The sequence below is a fragment of the Battus philenor genome, unplaced genomic scaffold (genome assembly GCF_028537555.1).
Source record: "Battus philenor isolate CCGP_79_NKW_IND1 unplaced genomic scaffold, ilBatPhil1.0.hap1 SCAF_24, whole genome shotgun sequence".
NCBI lineage: Eukaryota > Metazoa > Arthropoda > Insecta > Lepidoptera > Papilionidae > Battus > Battus philenor.
Window position 1 is genome coordinate 9,434,999 of NW_027181687.1, and position 18,290 is coordinate 9,453,288.

At 35.7% G+C, this 18,290-nt stretch overlaps 1 protein-coding gene across 1 annotated transcript in view; it reads left to right on the forward strand.

Moving 5' to 3' along the window:
- Positions 1 to 18,098, forward strand: part of LOC137924606 (putative ferric-chelate reductase 1 homolog) — a 42,046-nt gene extending 23,948 nt beyond the window's left edge. The window contains exons 2-13 of the mRNA XM_068768022.1: positions 4,866 to 4,970; positions 5,558 to 5,740; positions 7,586 to 7,758; positions 8,304 to 8,457; positions 9,097 to 9,571; positions 10,087 to 10,258; positions 10,608 to 10,665; positions 11,886 to 12,039; positions 12,691 to 12,783; positions 13,226 to 13,338; positions 14,628 to 14,747; positions 17,397 to 18,098. Coding sequence (XP_068624123.1) covers positions 4,875 to 4,970; positions 5,558 to 5,740; positions 7,586 to 7,758; positions 8,304 to 8,457; positions 9,097 to 9,571; positions 10,087 to 10,258; positions 10,608 to 10,665; positions 11,886 to 12,039; positions 12,691 to 12,783; positions 13,226 to 13,338; positions 14,628 to 14,747; positions 17,397 to 17,525 — 1,920 coding nt within the window. The 5' untranslated portion in view covers positions 4,866 to 4,874 and the 3' untranslated portion in view covers positions 17,526 to 18,098. The remainder of the gene's footprint in view (positions 1 to 4,865; positions 4,971 to 5,557; positions 5,741 to 7,585; positions 7,759 to 8,303; positions 8,458 to 9,096; positions 9,572 to 10,086; positions 10,259 to 10,607; positions 10,666 to 11,885; positions 12,040 to 12,690; positions 12,784 to 13,225; positions 13,339 to 14,627; positions 14,748 to 17,396) is intronic.
- Positions 18,099 to 18,290: the final 192 nt, after the last annotated feature.

Genomic DNA, 18,290 nt, shown 5'->3' on the forward strand with positions numbered 1-18,290 from the left:
GATGTACCCCGCATACTGCCATTTCAGACGAGTTCTTTTCTGTCAATTAAAGTATAGTTACACCCTATCTTAAAATCATTGGTTTCATAAGTAGTAAATAAAATAATGATAATATAGTAACAAAAAGCGTTTATAAAATTTGGATTACAATAATACAAATTAAAAATAATTATCGTTTACTATCTGTCCTTGCAAACTTGTATTACCTGAAGTTATTGGCCAGTCGCATTCCTATAGAGTTTCAGAGTGGAACATTTGATTGTAAATAGGTGTACTAGCTTTACCTGCCTTTACGGGAAAATGTGCTATATACATACATTACTCCAATTGAAACCCTTCACTTTTATAGCTAACTATCCTGTATATCTTTGCGGCTATTTTGAGATGAAAAATCTCATATGTCATTAACGTTTCACGTGTTATCATAGCTAATCAACTAAGGTCACACCCACTCGAAAAATAAATGCTATATTCTCAAGGTATGTAAGCCGTAAACCTTGGATATAAAGTGGGCAATGCCGAAGACGCGAAATAGCAACGCTATTTAGCAATTTATTGTAACCTCATTTGAATTGGTAATGTATGTCTAAATCACCGAACGAACGACATTCCACACTATACGCGTATAAACAACGGCGGAAGTACAGTGACCGTGAAAAGTTATTTTATTATTATTTTTACATATCCTTTTATAATTAACATTTTAAAACACAAGGTTACATTTTCTTCTTTCAAGTTTAAATTGGTTGAGTAACACAGGGAAAAATAATTTTTAATTCAATTTTGATTTTTTAGTACACAAGATATTGTAATCATTAACATTTCAGCCATAGGACGTCCACCGCTGGACATAGACCTCCCCCATAAAGTTTCAATAGGACTTGCAGAAAACGGCCAGCATTCAACCAAAAAAGAAATAAGAAAGATGGACAGCACTATTTCCCAAACATTATTAACATACCAGGGCTCACTTACCCATACGCCCAGCGTGACGAGAATCGTCCCTTACCGCCCATATGATAGATAAACACTGTAATTGTAAAAGCCTCCAGGGCTAACACTACTGACATCTTCCGAAAAATAGTAACGTCGTGAGTTTTAAAAGATATAAAAAAATACTTCACATTAGTCCAGCAAGAAAGAGTTTTTAAAATAGATTACCGTTTACCATGTTAGCATCTACAAAGTCCGTGGATTGGAACTAAAGGTTACTGGGCACTGAAGGTTTTCCACCAGGAAAGTCCTACGCAGTTTGAAGCGGAAAGCCTCTCAAGCCTTCGCCATCTGTGTAATATTATAATTAGAAGAAGAATAATAGAGATTATGAAGAACGAAAAAGGAGAGTGATGAGAAAATACAAATTGGAAAAAATAATTTAACATCATTAAGTCCCTGTCTTCTATATGATAGGAGGTACGAATTAAAAATATATTGAAGGTATTATAAACACCTTCAGTGCCTCCTTTAGAATAACTAAGTTCGAAGGCTCCCTTGAAAACGTCAATTTTAGCTATTACTTTGATTTTTTTCCAGATTAGGAAGCTAGCGAGCTCCAAGGTTACTTGGGCGGTCTCCCCATTGATTGATCTGTCGAAAGGAACCCATAACATGGACTGTCACTCAATACGCGTTTAATATTCCAATTTAAGTAGGTCAAACATCAACTTGATCGGCTGCCATTGTCCGGCTATAAAAGTCCAGCAGTTCCAGATGCTTTTTTGTGATAGTGCCAAACACACGGCACCTTGTAAAAGCAATCTATATGAGATATATACAGTTTTGGTCTCTTTTTTATACTCTAAAAAGCCTATGAGAAACTCATTAAAATACCTGCATATATAATGAAGATATTATATCAGAGATAAGCAACACGCGGCCCGCGGGGCGCGTGCGGTCCTTTAAACATGTTTATCCGCCTGGTATTTCGGAAATCGAATTTATTTTATCGACTTTCTCCTATCAATACAAAGTTATTAAGATTTTTTTAAAAATGGTGGTTAATACTAAAATTTTTTTTTGTGACTATTTACTGGTACAGCGACTTGTTTAAACAGGCAATACGAACCCGACGCGTTTGTTAGATTTTTTGGCATTGAATATGTATACAATTTTTTTTTTAATTTTACATTTTTTATTTTTATTTTGATATTTAATAAAGTTTTGTACGTTATTAATAAGTATTACTTTATATGCTCCCCGCCAAGATTTTAAAATTAAAACGGGCCGTTGATTAAAAAGGTTGCTAACCCCAGCTTTATTACATATTTACAAAGAGAAAAAAATTTAACGTTGCCGATATAATGAATCATAAAAATACCTCGTAATACTTGGGTGGGCAACTGTACTTCTTATATAAACCGCGTACATAACACAAGCCTATTTCATAAAGCAATGAATGTAGAAATTACAATGTTACTAATTAAGTTTTATTTACAAAAAAAGTATTAATATTATTGTTTTGAATAAATTGAACTTAAATAATAAATAATAAATTATACTTAAATAATAGTATATTTTATACTTTATAAATACTCATTGGTTAGTGATAATAAAGTAAAGATGCATTTACACAGATAACATATCGTTCCTATCGAAAAATCTATAGAGGAGGCCTATATCCAATAGTAGACGTCTTACGAATGAAATTATGAACACTGGTGTTAACTATGCATATATTTATGTGCCAGCTAAAAGCTTTTAAACCTTTACATCTATATTAAATCAACCTGTATAAAGTGAACACTTTGAAACCCTATTGGAATGCCACAGGCCAATAACTGGCAGTAAATAGTCTGTAGGGAAAGGTAATAAACAATAATAAATTTTAGTATTCTGAGTTTCGAAAACGTTTTTTCTTACTATAATATAATTATGTCATTTATTATTTTTGTAACCATTAATTTTTGGATAGTGTATACCATACATTATTAACAGAAAATGAGCTATACATAAATCCCTTTAAAACTTTTATATTTCTTTCTTTTGCTGTAAATAATACAAATTATTTACAGCAAATATATAAGGTAAAGAAACATGACGCATTATTTAGAAGTGATTTAGTATAAGCGACGCAAATTGACCTTACAGCTACCGTTCACTTGTGCACCTGAGTTGACTTCCTTATGCCATTTTTGTTAACAAGGCTCAGCTTACGGCGTTGCCTACATCCGCTTGAACATTATTGTTCGCTTTGTTATTTTCACACGAATAAAACACCATCCGAAAAGCCGATTGGCGACAGATACAAGACAACAATAACATACAACCGACACATAAAAGATCGGAACATGTGTTTGCTGACAATATATAAATATTTTTTTCTCAAATGAATCTAAATCAACACTAGAACAATACATACAATATTTCATATTTATTCTTACTGTTTTGTTATTATTGTCTAGGTTTTGGAGTAATATATTATCAAGTAATTGTAAATAGTATAAATTGTAAGATCCACTAAATATCGGACTCTGTTTTTGGAACTAATCGGTGTATCATAACTCCTGAAGATGCCCCGTGGAGGGGTGAAACACATGTTGAGTGATTTGACGGTGGCAGTTGTGCAATTTGGATTGTTTGCCGGGCGGTGCACTTTTTTGCACGACTACCACTGCATGTGCGGAAGTGGCTAAATATTGGTCCTTTTCTTACTTAGGATGGACTTCTGCAAGGTAACGCCTGATTCCATTAAATACTACTAAATATCGGCGTGGATGGGTACCCCTCTTACAGTTAGACCGAAGAAGTAGTTATTATCACGGGAAGTTGCTAGATGCAAGCAACGCAAGACGGTCATCGCAAAATCACAACCAATCATCACGCTATAACCAAAAGGTTCTCAAGTGGCGACCACGAGCTGGTGAACGCGGTGTTTGTAGGTCGAAGATATAGTCAAGAACGCAGGTTAAATGCACAGTAGCTGATAGCGGGCAGTGCGAGACCGTGTCGAACCTTTGGACAGACATAGCCTTGCTGTGGTCTTTTATATATTTTTATTAACTAAAGGCAAATTAAAATAAAATACGTTGACATAACTTTTTACAATTTACTCCACTTATACCGATCTCAAATTATTAACACACATACAGACTAAAATCATATCTATATCAGTAAGAAACATTAGGAAATAAATCACAACGTGTCGTGATTATTCTGTATCGTAAGAATGTGATTAATGAGCTTGTATCGCTTTAAGTTCCGGGTCTGAAAAGGTTATTCTAAAACCAATCTAATTCATAGTAACATTACTATTTTTTAGTTTTAGTAACAAATATTAAATTATATGCTAAGAAGTGCGAAGCAATCCACTTCGAACGCCATCTATTAGATACGTCTAACGTTAAAGCGCCATAAACTCCATCTTGTATCAAGTATTGGAAACTTGCCAAACTTAGACTTGGTTGAAACGCTGCAACATGTAAATTTATAATATTCACATCATAAAGTAAGATATAACGGTTAGTCCCGTATATCGATTTTATTAGTTATTCAAACCAGAATACTTTAAGGCGAGCCCCGGTGCATAACACTTTCTGGGACATTCCCCCCTTACGTCACAAAATCCAAACACCGCCCCTGAATATAGCAGATAACCATACAAAGAATTTTAGTAGTAATAAAATAGGCGAAATAAAAAAAATTTCCGATATACTAGGGTATTCGGAGATATGTATAATCTGCATTAAAATATCTTAACCTTAATAATGTTCACATTCTCTTAGTCTCTCCTATCTACACCACGTGTAATTAGCAACTCTCCAGTTCTCCCCCATTCATATCGAACGTATTTCACTAATACCCTCTATTTACAGATTTTTACCAAATAATCGAGAATGTTTAATAAAACTGTTTTTCTTTCTTTACAGACATCTATCATGTTACCAAGGAAAAGAATCATGAAAGGCATCGTGGTATTTACATTGCTCCTCATCCAGTACTCCGAGCAGTATGGTTCAGGAGCCCCTCCTATGGTAAGTTAATTTTTTTAATACCTAACATCTCCCGGTAATTTAGAGAATTTTCACAAACATTCTCGTTTAAATCAAATTGCTTGTCTTAGAATTCTAAATTTAAAAATTGTTCAATTTTTTTTTGGACATAATTCCAAATCAGAGTAATAAGTTTTTGTGTATGTCTATTTACCACGATCTTCCCAAATCAGTTTTCCTGACATAATCTAAATTGCTGAATTATTAATAATTCAAATGTAACATTTATTTATAAAATTAAAGTCCGGTGTCCTACCCACAAATAAGTTTTCTTTTGGACCGGACATTCACTGCTGCCCAAATTATATTTGAAGATCTCTCGGGTTCTAGGCGGCAAGAGACGCAGAAGGCGCTTAGTCTAAGACCCCTTTTCAGGTAGTGAAACTCGGAGGCTTCCGAAGGAGCCTCGCCTCGGGTTACTAATTACTTCTATTTCACTTGATTGGGAGACCGCTGAGCTCTTAACCCACTTCGACGGTCGTTTCATGGAGCAAATAACTTGGAAGTAAAATTATTTGTGTGTAGAATTTCAACTAGTACGTCCTTTTAATATATACCGTTTCTTGCAGGCCTGTGTGGATCAGTTGCCGCGTCATTCAGGTATAGCGCCTCAGACATCAGTTCCGCCGTACTCCGTCACCACTTCATCATCACAAGTGCGACAAGGTGACATCCTGAACGTCACCATCGGCAGTCCATTCGGAGCTCCCGTACCTGTCGCGGGATTCATTTTACAGGCCCGTCAGGTTCAGGTAAATACATAATTATTGCATTGTCATCACTATGTCAGCCGGTTCACGCCTAGTACTAGGGCCCGCCCCAAATGCGATGACTGATCTTGCACTACCCGTACCCAACGACTTCCAGCGACCTTGACTATGTCCTCGATCCACCTAGTGGGGAGCTTACCCACGTCGGATCTAGCATACCTTTTGGGCTACCGTAATCATACCAACTATAATTATCATCATTTCAGCTGCAAGACGTCTATTGCTGCACATAAGCCACTCACCTGGATTTCGAAAAGGTTCAGTTGCAAGCCGCTTGCTTCCAATATCTTCCCCTTCACATTTCGACGTTCACAAGGTTGTCTGTACACCTTGCGGGTCCGTAGTCCCTACATCAGAACCCCTTGGGCCTCAGCTGCGTGTTTAATTGAATTTAACTTGCCCATCCGCTGGTCTATATCGGTTATTTTCGTTCGTCTACGGATCTCATTGCTGATTCGATTTTCAAAAAAAATCAAAATATAGTTTATAGTCTATAATCATGACTATTCTTGTAAATCAAGTTACTCATAATTTAAAGTGGTTAACGGAAATTTATGTATTGTGCGTGATATAGATAAATTAAAAGGTTTTCTTATTAATTCATGAATCAACAATGTAAATATGACGAGTAAACAATAAGGAAGTGTTCGATAACTAATTTATTAAAAATGTATACTCAGTCCAGTTTCGTTTGCGTCATTTATCATAGATAATAGATTAGTCAATATCCGGAACATGACTTTAAGTTACAAGTTGATTGACTTGACGTTAGAGTGTTACTTAATAATTTCAGTTTAGAACAGCGGTAGAGGACTGGAACTTGCGATCGTAGATCTCGGGTTCGATTCCCGGAATACGATCTGAAATAATTAGCACCTTGTGCCTCTGTTATGTAGGATTTCCACTGCTCATAAACAAATTTCCAACAAACAAATTTTGAATGTGTCTTGTAATCCAAGAGTAACATATTTTTATTAATAAATATGATCATGATCATCATAATAGTCAGTAGACGCCCACTACAAGTCATAAGCCTCTCCCAAAGAGCTCCACAATGATCTTGCGCTGTCAGCATCCAGCATCCACTATAAATATATAGTACATTTTATTGGACCTGGTTTATAATGCTGCCCAAATGGCATTTGTTGATTCCGCGGGTTCAAGGCACCAGATGACATTTTAACTAAAACCACTTTTAAAGTAACAAAGCTCGAAGAACCAGATTGAGAGACCGCAGAGATATTAGATCACTTAGGCGGACGCTCTATAGTCACTAGCTTCAAGGACTCCCGAGGGGCCTCTTCTTGGACTGTCACTCGTTGTCACTATATTAACAAGATGATATCGAATCTTAAGATGATCTGACTATTGCCATTACCAACATAAAATATCTGCTTGCGATCATTTTTCATAAAGAAAGTTGCTTTATTAGGCCAGTGTTTCCCAACGTGAGACCCACGCCCCACAAACGGGTAATTTGATTATTTAGGGGGCAATTTGAAAATGGAATCAATATGAGTTTAAATCTTCCGTTCGGTGCCATTTAAATGCAATGCCAGATGTCAAGTTTAAAGCTAAAAGCAAATTCTTAATTAAATATGAATGTATACAAAATAAATTTAAAGAACTGGGCATAAGAATTTTAAAAAAGCTAAGGTGGGACATGGCATAAAAAGTTTGGGAAATACTGGTGTAGGCAGTAAAGCATATGCGCTAGTCAAAGAACAAATTTAAGTAAACACATTCGCTATTTGGACAGTCTCTTAAACAGACTCTATCACCAATAATTTTTTTTAGGTAATATATACATTTTCTGTTCGTTTTCAGAATCCAGAAACAATTGAGGGCATGTTCAAAGGAGTTCCCAGCCTAGCGATGGCGCAAATAATCAGCTGTCGCGGCAACAACGACTCCGTTACTCACACTTCGCCCGAGGAAAAACCAGCACTTACTTTCCAGTGGAGAGCTCCTGATGACTTCTTAGGTGGAATATTCTTCAGGTATTCATTCATTACATCAATTTTCACATAAGAAGACTTTACAAATGTTGTGCTAACTTTGACGTATAAGTCGTGTCAGCAAATTAATTAATGTATTATTAATCAAGACAAGTAATAACAAAGAAAAATATTTATTCGAAATTTAAATATCCAAATGTAAGTATGCGCAATTGTAAGTGTGTATCCTTATATCTATCTCAAACAAAATCAAATCTCTCACAAGCTCTTAGATTTGACGTTTAAAACCTATGATTTCCCGGCATATCACAACAGAGGTGGTAATGCAGCAATACATATTGTTTTGTTGTACGTAGAGAAAATTAAAATAAATCATTTGTTATTGTCTACTTTTCGAATATTATTGATTATTTTCATAAACATTAGTATATAATACCTATTGACACTGTGGTATTTTTTCTCAAAGAAATAAACTAGATTTAGTAACATATTCAGCTGAATATTTATTTCAATAACATAAAAAATCTGCTAAGTCACTCTGTAGTTCCTTTTTAACAATGTATTAATAATTAATTTTGTTTTATCAGAGCAACGGTCGCTCAAGGCTACGCGACGTTCTGGAAGAACGTGGAATCGCCTGTTGTTGAAGTAGTAACGCCAGATACTGTCATCACAACCACCGAACCAATTTCCACTACTTCCAAACCTCCACAAGGGCCTCCAACAATCGCAGAGAATAGGGTGACTAATTTAAAACATTTTTAAGCATAGTTTAAGTCAATGTAGCCCTGGGTCATCCCCAGGATTCCGTGAGAGACTCGATAGAGGTCAATGTTAGCGTGACAACAATTCCTCCGAGTCCTCAAAAATTTATATTGAAGAAATAGAGTGTTGACTTGACTTAACTTATAATTTTAAATCACTCAGCGACTGTTACTTTTAAAAACATGTATATCCATGTAGCATAAAACGTGTCGAGACTTAGTACGTAGTACAGTTGTTATGTAACTCCAACCTTGGTAGCTACAACAGTTTTGGTAGCATTATACCAAGTGTTAAAATTGATCACGAATAAAAATTCAAATTGAAATTTTGGCTCCCTACCACTAGGAATGGACAGTAATCGCTAAAATTTGGTAGTCCATCCCATATAAACGACAAAGATCGAAACGATGACCGTTCTTGTGCTGCAACCAGCGAATTTCCGCGACGGTGACTATGCCGACAGTCCATTTAGTGGGGGCCTATCCACGCCGCGTCTACCAGCACGTGGTCGCGGCTCGAGAACCTTTCGGCCTCAACGGCCATCGGTTCCACGGCTGAAATTATAATAATGAAAATGATGACCTTTATCTTTATGTTAATTTCATCTTTTTCCAGCCGCCAACAACGACAGCCAAACCAGATGTAATTTACCAAGGTTGCGCCGACACGAAACTCTGCTACGGAGTCCCACGAAACTGCGTCAATAACGGCAACTGCAAAGCAATCATGGCAGTTTTCGTAGCTGGCGACACCTTCACCTTTGAAATACAAGGCACAGATAACCCAAAATACGTTGCAGCTGGTTTGAGCACAGATAATAAAATGGGCGATGACAGCGCCATGGAATGCATTAGGAATGACAATGGTAGGGTTTCTCTATTCACTTCGTGGACTTACCCGAAAGCTGAACCCTATGTAAGAAGATCAGATTCGCCCCAGGAGATTGTACAACTACTAGAATCCTCGATAATCGACGGGAAATTGTACTGTAAATTCAATCGAGACGCTGTGTCCGTCGTGAAGGGGCAGACCTTCGATTTGGCGAATCAGAAATTTAATTTGATGGTAGTTTCTGGTGATAGTATGAAAGGTTCGTATTTTAAAATTCTATTATCTTAATTATCGTTAAAGCAGAGCGTTGTCTGGTTTATTTTTAATTCAATTTATACATCGATACCGAACCCGCTGTACTGCGCTTTGGATATGCTCGCAGGGAGATGTGGGAGTAGAACGTGTTGCGTCTGAAATGATGACAAAAAAAATCATTTTATTGTTTTTAACCAAATTTTTTATTTTGTAATAGATATTATCTTTAATTAAAATCATTATTTTAGCCATATGACATACACCGCTGGTCCCCTGTCCCTCATAGATTTCAAATAAGACCGGTAAGAAGCGGTGTGCGACCAGGATTTTATTACGACCTTCCAACGCGCTGGTCTGTAGTCTTCTATGCAGAAGCTTAATGTCCTAAGTGTCACCTATTCTGCGCGCTATGTGGCGTGCCCACTGCTGCTTCAACTTGCCAGTACTGGGCTATGGCGCTTCTTCTTTCGTCTTTAGATCTCCTAATTCCTTGCCTTTAATTTAACCCAATATTTACAGACCCAGATCGCGTTGGCTTCCATTCGCTAGCATACGAGTCCACAGGAGAGCCGTTGTCTTTGGCATCAGTTGGGTCCGCTGCAGGAGCATCCAAGCTACTTCTTAAGTTGCACGGAAGTTTCATGTTACTGGCCTGGCTTGGAAGTGCTTCAATTGGCATACTTCTGGCAAGGTGAATAAATACTAATGACGATATCGATTGAATCATGATTTCATTTAATTTCTTATATTAGATTCGGAAAATTTACACTTAGATTCCAAAATAAGAGAAATTAAAAAAAATGTTTAACAAATATAAAAATTACAAATTGTAGATATTGGAATTATAAATATATATTACTTTATTAATACAAATAGATAATACATAAGAAAAATAATTATGGACACAAGGTTTTTAATGTGAGATATTCATTTGAGATAAATGTTCACAAATAATATAAGCTATAATTAAGAAAAAGTGTTACACATATGGGATGTTTAAAAAGAATCCATGAATTGACAGCTCATTTTTTTTATTTTAGGTACTTCAGACAGACCTGGGTAGGAAAACAATTGGGAGGCAAAGACATTTGGTTCGCTGTAAGTATTGAGCCAATTTTTGAACTCTATTATGAATAATTTAAAAACTTTTATGTTTAAATATAGGTATAAAAACTTTAAACGAGTAAGCGTTATTGCTGCTATTAATATATTGTGCATCCTATCGAAAAATTATTGCTTTTAGAAATATTAATTAACGAAATAATATAGTTAGAAAAAAATTCTGATTTATACATATTATAGTTAATTATTGTTTACTATCTGTTACTGCAAACTCTTTACTGCCAAAAGTTAATGCCCTGTCGCATTCCAATAGAAAAAATAATTTAATGTAACATGCTTCAGAGTGATCACTTTATACGAGATAATTGGAAATAGGTGTAAAATCTTTAAAACTATTTGTTAATATTTAACGATTTTAAAATTTACAACTACTACTAATCACCATGCATATTTAAAACTAATTTTTGCCGACATACGCCCACTGGAAAACATAGGCCTCCTCAAAGATATCAATGGGAGGATCTATTTACTATAATAGCTACTCTTGGAAGGTGGGTTGGCAATCGCAGTGTGGTATTATGGTACGCAGAGGACGCTGCTGCCCATCCTCTAGAAACTTATGAACAGTGGCAATCCTACATAACACAAGCACAAAGTGATAAATATTTAAGATTGTATCCCGGGAATCGAACCCGAGATCTACGATCGCAAGTTCCAGTCCTCTACCGCTGTTCTAAACTAAAATTATTAAGAACATTTTCACATCAAGTCGATCAACTTGTTACTTAATACGTTCCGGATATTGACTAATCTATTATCTATGATAAATGACGCAATCGAAACTGGACTGAGTATACATTTTTACTAAATAAGTTATCCAACACTTCCTCATTGTTTACGCGTCATATTTACATTGTTGATTCATGAATTAACACGAAAAACATTTAATTTATCTATATCACGCACAATACATAAATTTCCGTTAACCACTTTAAATTATGAGTAACTTGATTTACAAGAATAGTCATGATTCTAGACTATAAACTATATTTTGATTATTTTTGAAAATCGAATCAACAATGAGATCCGTAGACGAACGAAAATAATCGACATAGCCTAGCTAGGATTAACAAGTTAAATTAAACACGCAGCTGGGGCATGAAGGTTCTCAGTTCTCTGCCACTGCTCCACTGCTCATGTATTTAAAACTAAAAGTACTGTAAATAAACAACAAATATGTTTTTTGTAAATTTTAGTGGCACAGAATCCTTATGGTTATCACTTGGCTTCTCACTATCATCGGATTCATCCTCATTCTGGTCGAAGTAGGCGGCTGGTCCACTACTGGGGATAATCCTCACGCAATTACTGGAATCGTCACCGTCATTCTATGTTTCATTCAACCTATTGGTGAGTTTGAATTATTATTTATTTTTTAACATCATTGCCAATATTATTAAGTCTAAATTCATCTACTACTGAATATTATTACGATTTCAGCCCTAGGATATACACTATTTCACAGCCCGCATTCAGTGTCTACTTAAATAGCTTACCTTGTTTACCGACTAAATTTTCTTTATATTAACTTGTCACACTATTTTTAATATTTTTCTACATGTACATTACATCTATATTATCTGTGGACAACGTTGTGAATTGAGAACGTATTTGTATTTTTTTAAGCTTTTGTAATAATTTTTTTTGTTATTGTGGCTACAAGTGGCTGAAATTTGAAAATTCCTTAGACTAGAATGTATCATCGGTGATTCAAACTAGAATTACAATAACCAAAAGCGAACTTTACAATAACGAAAAAACGTCTTTGATTTAAAATTTAACGTGATTGCTTTTACAGTACTTCTTTTTGTTTCTTTATAAGGCGGCGAAAATATTTTAACTTTTAATTTGTATTTTATGCGTGTTTATTGAAATGAGTTTCCAGGGTTTATGTATATTCAAAGACCTTTGGCGGGAAATACAAAAAAAATATGTTTTTTTTTCTTTGACAGTTAAGGCAAAAATATTTGTACATAATATAATGTCATTAACTGTTTGTAGGAGCATACTTCAGACCGCATCCAGGCACTAAGAAGCGCCCAATATTCAACTGGCTTCATTGGTTCTTTGGCAATGCCGCGCACATTCTCGGCAGTAAGTGTTTTTTTTATTTTTTATTTCCATTTAATTTATCACTACATTTCTTACTTTTTACCAAGCTTTAAACACTTCGATGATCTCATAGATTAAAATAAACTTTTAACGTTATGTAAACCAACAGATTATAAAGAAAATTCATTACAAACTTTTTTATACACATTTGCAGTGTACTCCATCTATTAGTCGTATTAGTTATCTTCGGAAATCGGATATTTCGCTGCATATTTTCTTAAGAAATTATTAAGGCGGCTCCTATAGGTTACTACAGTACCTGGCATTTGATAAGGCACGTCAGACTCACGTCAAACGGTTGTTCAAAGAAAGTGAGAATTCACTCAAAGCGTGCCGTCGGGATCTCCGGTTATCTATTATCCTAGTGTGACAATTACAAACCTTTTATATTTATGTATTACAACAGAATATATTATTATTCCAGTCGTCACGATATTCCTGGCAGTATATCTTCAGAAGGCCGAGTTGCCTATATGGAGTGTGTACGTTTTGGCTGCATACGTCGCCTTCCACATCATTATGCACATTATACTATCGGTAAGTGGCAATTTATATGTAAATACGTATAAAGATACATACACTGCTTCGCTTACATAGCAAATCAGCATTTTATACTGTAGTTCATAGTTATGGTGCTTGTATGTATAGTGGAGGATAAATTTAACTTCTATTTATCATAATCATCATTTCAGCCGAAATATGCCCACAACTGGACATAGGCCCCAATAGATTTCCAATAAGACCAGAAGGCGCCTGCAATTAGCGTTCTCCGACGACCTTAACTAGGTCATCTGTGTATCAGGGTGGACACTCCCTGCTCTTTGCTAGCCAGTACGTGGATTTCATTCCAGAATTTTAAGGCCCCAGCAGTTACCCGTTCTGCTCGTTATATGGCCTGCTCATTGCAACTTCAACTTGCCCAACGTTTGGGTTACTTTCGCTGGGGTTCGAAAGTCCTCATTCCTAATTCGGCTTCTATTATTAAATATAAATAATCAACGTTTCGAAATAAACCACAATAGTGAATTCCCATTGTTAAATAATAATGCCCCGTGGAGAGGTGAAACACGTGTTGAGTGATTTAAAGGCGGTAGTTGTGTAATTCGCATTGTTTACTGGCGGGCGGTGCACTTTATTGCACGACTACTGCTACATAGCGGAAGTAGCTATATATTAGTCCTTTTCTTACTTAGGATGGACTTCCGCAAAGTATTACCTGAATCTATTAAATAAATAATAATGACCTTAGGATGCGTTTACATGCATTAGTCTCTTACTCATTATATCGACTTTTTCTGTTTACTCTGCATTTAACGATTTTAAGAATGATTATTATTTAAACTAATTTAATAATTATTGCATCCTGTGGAGGTAGAGGAAACAAAACTGAATGCAATGATCATAATATGGAAAAACTTATTAAGTATTTTATTTGAAACTAATGAAATCTAGAAACTGAGAGTTTATGAGATAATGACCAATTTTTAGATGACGTAAAAAAGTTATTTAATTTGTTACTTACATATCATTACAAAAAGTAGCCACGTGTGAACACATTTCTACATTTATTTGAAATTGTTGTTGACGCCTAATACTTGACATAATAACCTGTCCCTTGTTATCAAAAGCTAAGGACACTAGGTACATTCACTTTACTCAGCAGATAAAATATGTTTATTTAAAATTAGTGGTCGTTTTTCGACTTTTCGCAGCTACTTCTAACTAAGGGATCAATACAAGATGTAATAAACATGAAAGACAAAAACATTTTACTATAATTGTAGCAATGTTCAAACGTTTTTTGCATCTTTGAAATTTGTTACCAGTTAACTGTGTGCGTGTCTGAGGGTCGCATTAGCAACGGTCGTGTGAACTCATTCCCAATGAAGGACATGTTGGGACAGCCGAGACAATTATCACAGGTCGACCGCAGTACTGATGCACCGGTAAGTCCGTAAAATTAGATTTTTTATCACTGATCAACTCTGTTTGAACGCTAACTTCTAGTTTCATTGGTTTGCGGTAGGTAGCGAAGCTCTATCTCAGGCTGTTACGTTATTTTAATCAGCTGTTACACTAGATTGTTGTGCCAGCTTTCACACGTCGCCTTAAGTTCTGTATGGGTATGACATGCTTTAAGTTTCACACTTGGCCTATTTATATTTCTCTTGTGTATAAAAAAAATCTGCGATGCACCGTGACGTCATAGCGTTTCCTGAAAAAATATCGACAGACACATCACCGAAGTAACATTTTGAGACATATATCAGCCTTTGTAGCGAAGACCGAAAGGTAACTCTGCAGATTTCTCGGGATGATTAATTTTTACCGTAGATTCCTCCCAAAAGAAGCAAAGCTTCAAGCACTGTTTATCAACATCCTTAGACACTGGAGGTAAAGGTAAGAAATCGGTCGCTTGGACGCCGTACTTAGTGAAAGCGCTTGACAACTACAACCAGCACCTTGCTTACGCAACTACTTGCTTATCCTATTGCAGGAGCTTCTTTTGGATAGTTCACCGATGCGTCGGCAATGCACATTGGAGCGGTACCGCAACAGAGAGTTTATGGTCAGTGGCAAACAGTGGCGTTTTTCAGCATGTTGAACGAGAAACAGTCTGATTTGACCTGCATATCACAGGAAACTGTTGTCTGTTAATGAAAGTGTTCAACACTTTCGTCACATCTTAAAGCTGGAATATGTGACCATTCCCACTGACGGCAGACCACTGATCTACGCTTTTAAGCAAAGACGCGACTAATTGCGGCCAATTAAACTTAATTAGTTGTCATTAATAAGCCAATTTACCTCTGACATTAAATTGATCAATGATTCCAATAACATTGTGGCAGACACTATGTACTCGGTCGAAGTCATCCGGTTCGAACGAACACGATTTTGTCGCTCAGGCTAAAGATCTGGAAAGTAATGAAGTTGTTAACGAAGCTCTTCATTAGGCTCTAACGGCTACGTCGCTTAAAATGGGAAAGGTTGCTATCCCTGGCATTAACATTTTAGTCTTCTATAATGTGTCCACAAACAGGCCTCGTCTCTTCCTCTCACCTCCGTGTCATTGCGTTCAGATCAACGCGCTCTATAATTTAAGCCACCCGGACGCTGTATGCGGAATGCTTGTCGCCCTTGGACCTGTAATCCCCCAACACAGTCAAACACCACTCGGAACCTATGCCAGTCGGACGCAGACATAACCTTATTATTAGTGCCTCATAGCAAGAGCTATCAATATTGCCTCACAGCGGTGAACCAGTTTGCCCAGAGGCATTAACTATGGTCACATTAAACCCTGAATAAGTGGACAAAACGTTTCACACGGGATGTATTTCCGACGATTTTTGATACCTCGTACCTTGTGTGGTAACCATTGGTCGAGGGTGCCTATTCCAATCGACTCTTCCGGACTGTTCTTCATCTTTCTCCATTAAACGCGTTCGTGATACGAGTTATCACTCGCGTGCTAATGAATTAGACAAAGATAGCACCGGCAGTTAAAAACAGCTTCGATATGTCAACAAGTATCCTTACCTGTCGTACTATTGGGAATGCGTGCGGCTTTTAAAGAGGATCTCTATTGCTCACCTGCCGAGTTAGTGTACGGCGAAACGCTTTGTCTGCCAGGAGAATTCATTACCCATTCCGCACCAAACAACTTCACAGAAGACGGGGCTAACCTTGCTACAGGACTCAGAAAGGTTTACTAATTTAATAGATTTACGGAGTGTCTGGGACCTTACAAGGTTTTACCAAGACAATGACCGTCGTCGTCGCCAACCGTCGCCAACCGCAATGTTGCAGTAAGCTAAGATCGAGCAAACCAGTTTTAACTGACGTAGATCCGTCACCTTGGGGCGTCATGAAATGACACCATGTCAGCATTGTCCCTGTGTTGCCAGACGCAGACTTGGTATTAACTGCATGGCCACAGGTGCAGAGGGATAGCGTTCGCGTAAGAACGCTTCGTATTGTTAGCTACTACGGCACCAATATTTTTTGTTTATAAACGATCGAATCAAATTCGAACGCGGTTTTAAATTAGACGCTGTCATTAATGTAATCACTGTCATTTCATTTATGTTGATTTTTAGGAGCAAATGATGGTAATTCAACTGCACCCGCGAAACTCGTATACCGTTTTATAAATAACATTATGTCTAAGTCATATAATAATTCATTCTTACTTTATTGAACATTATTATTCATAAATTGAATTAATGTTCGAAGAATAAATAATTATTTACAGAATGCCAAATGTCACTTTGGTATTGTCTGCTTTTCAAACAAACGACCGTCTTGCTATAATGTCAATTTCCCATCTCTTTAAGTCTAAAATGGCGACGATATTTAAAGCATTGTTTACAACTTCACAATATGAAAATGGCATTGTTTAAAACTGTTATATATAATACTACGATATTATCTATATATTAAAAATATATTTGTTATAATTAAAACAGTTTATATTCATGGTCATTCCATATTTCAACTAAATTATTTCCCACTTGATAACATATTTAATCTGTGTGTGCAAAAATTAGATTATTTATGACATTAAACAAACTTTTATTTTTTTTTTTCAGTTCTCGAACTTCAGAAGACACATGCTGAGCATCTATGTACCAATCGTATTAATAATTGTCGTGGTTATGATTTGCCTCGTGGCATTGGCACCGATTGCAGAGGCGTACAACAGCATTACTGGAGTTTGAATTTATTAACACATATTTATTAACGGAACGATTGATATTTTAAAACACAAACAACCCTTCCACAAATTGTCTTAATAATATAGGTTATTCACTTTAATGTCCAAATACGTGCTACACAATATTTATAAGATAAAATTAATATAAACTACACTATTGACTATATAACATGCGAACAGACTTACCTATCTATATAGCTTTTAAACATTATCCTAAAGGATAAATTTAAATGGTGACAAAATAATGCTGTTTATATAAAAAGGAATAATTACCTCAAAGTTTTTAAATTTTTGGATCAGAAATGAAAAGAACACATTAAGGTACATAGATTAAACAATGAAGATTTAATGTCTTATGTTGAAAGCTGTTTTAGTTTTTTTTTTAAAGTTGACTACACTTAAGAAGAACTACAGCAAACTGCTATTAATATGTGAACAGCTTTACTGCACCGTGTATTTCTTAAAGCATTTCCAACGATAGTTAAAATATTTTTGTTTTTTCTTTATTAGTTAATATCAGATGAATAAATAAGAAAAATAAAAACTAGACGAATTCAATGTATTCATTATTATTTAAAAATAAAAATTTTGACTTGTTACGCTTGACAAATAAAAAAATATATATTGGTACAAAAGACCAATATTTTTTCGATCGAAAAAAATTTATTTAAAAATAAATTGTGGTTGAAGAAATTACCTTGTCATATTTGAACCCTGACAAAATTTGTAATATAGATATATAATAAAAACCGAATATTTAGATATCTTT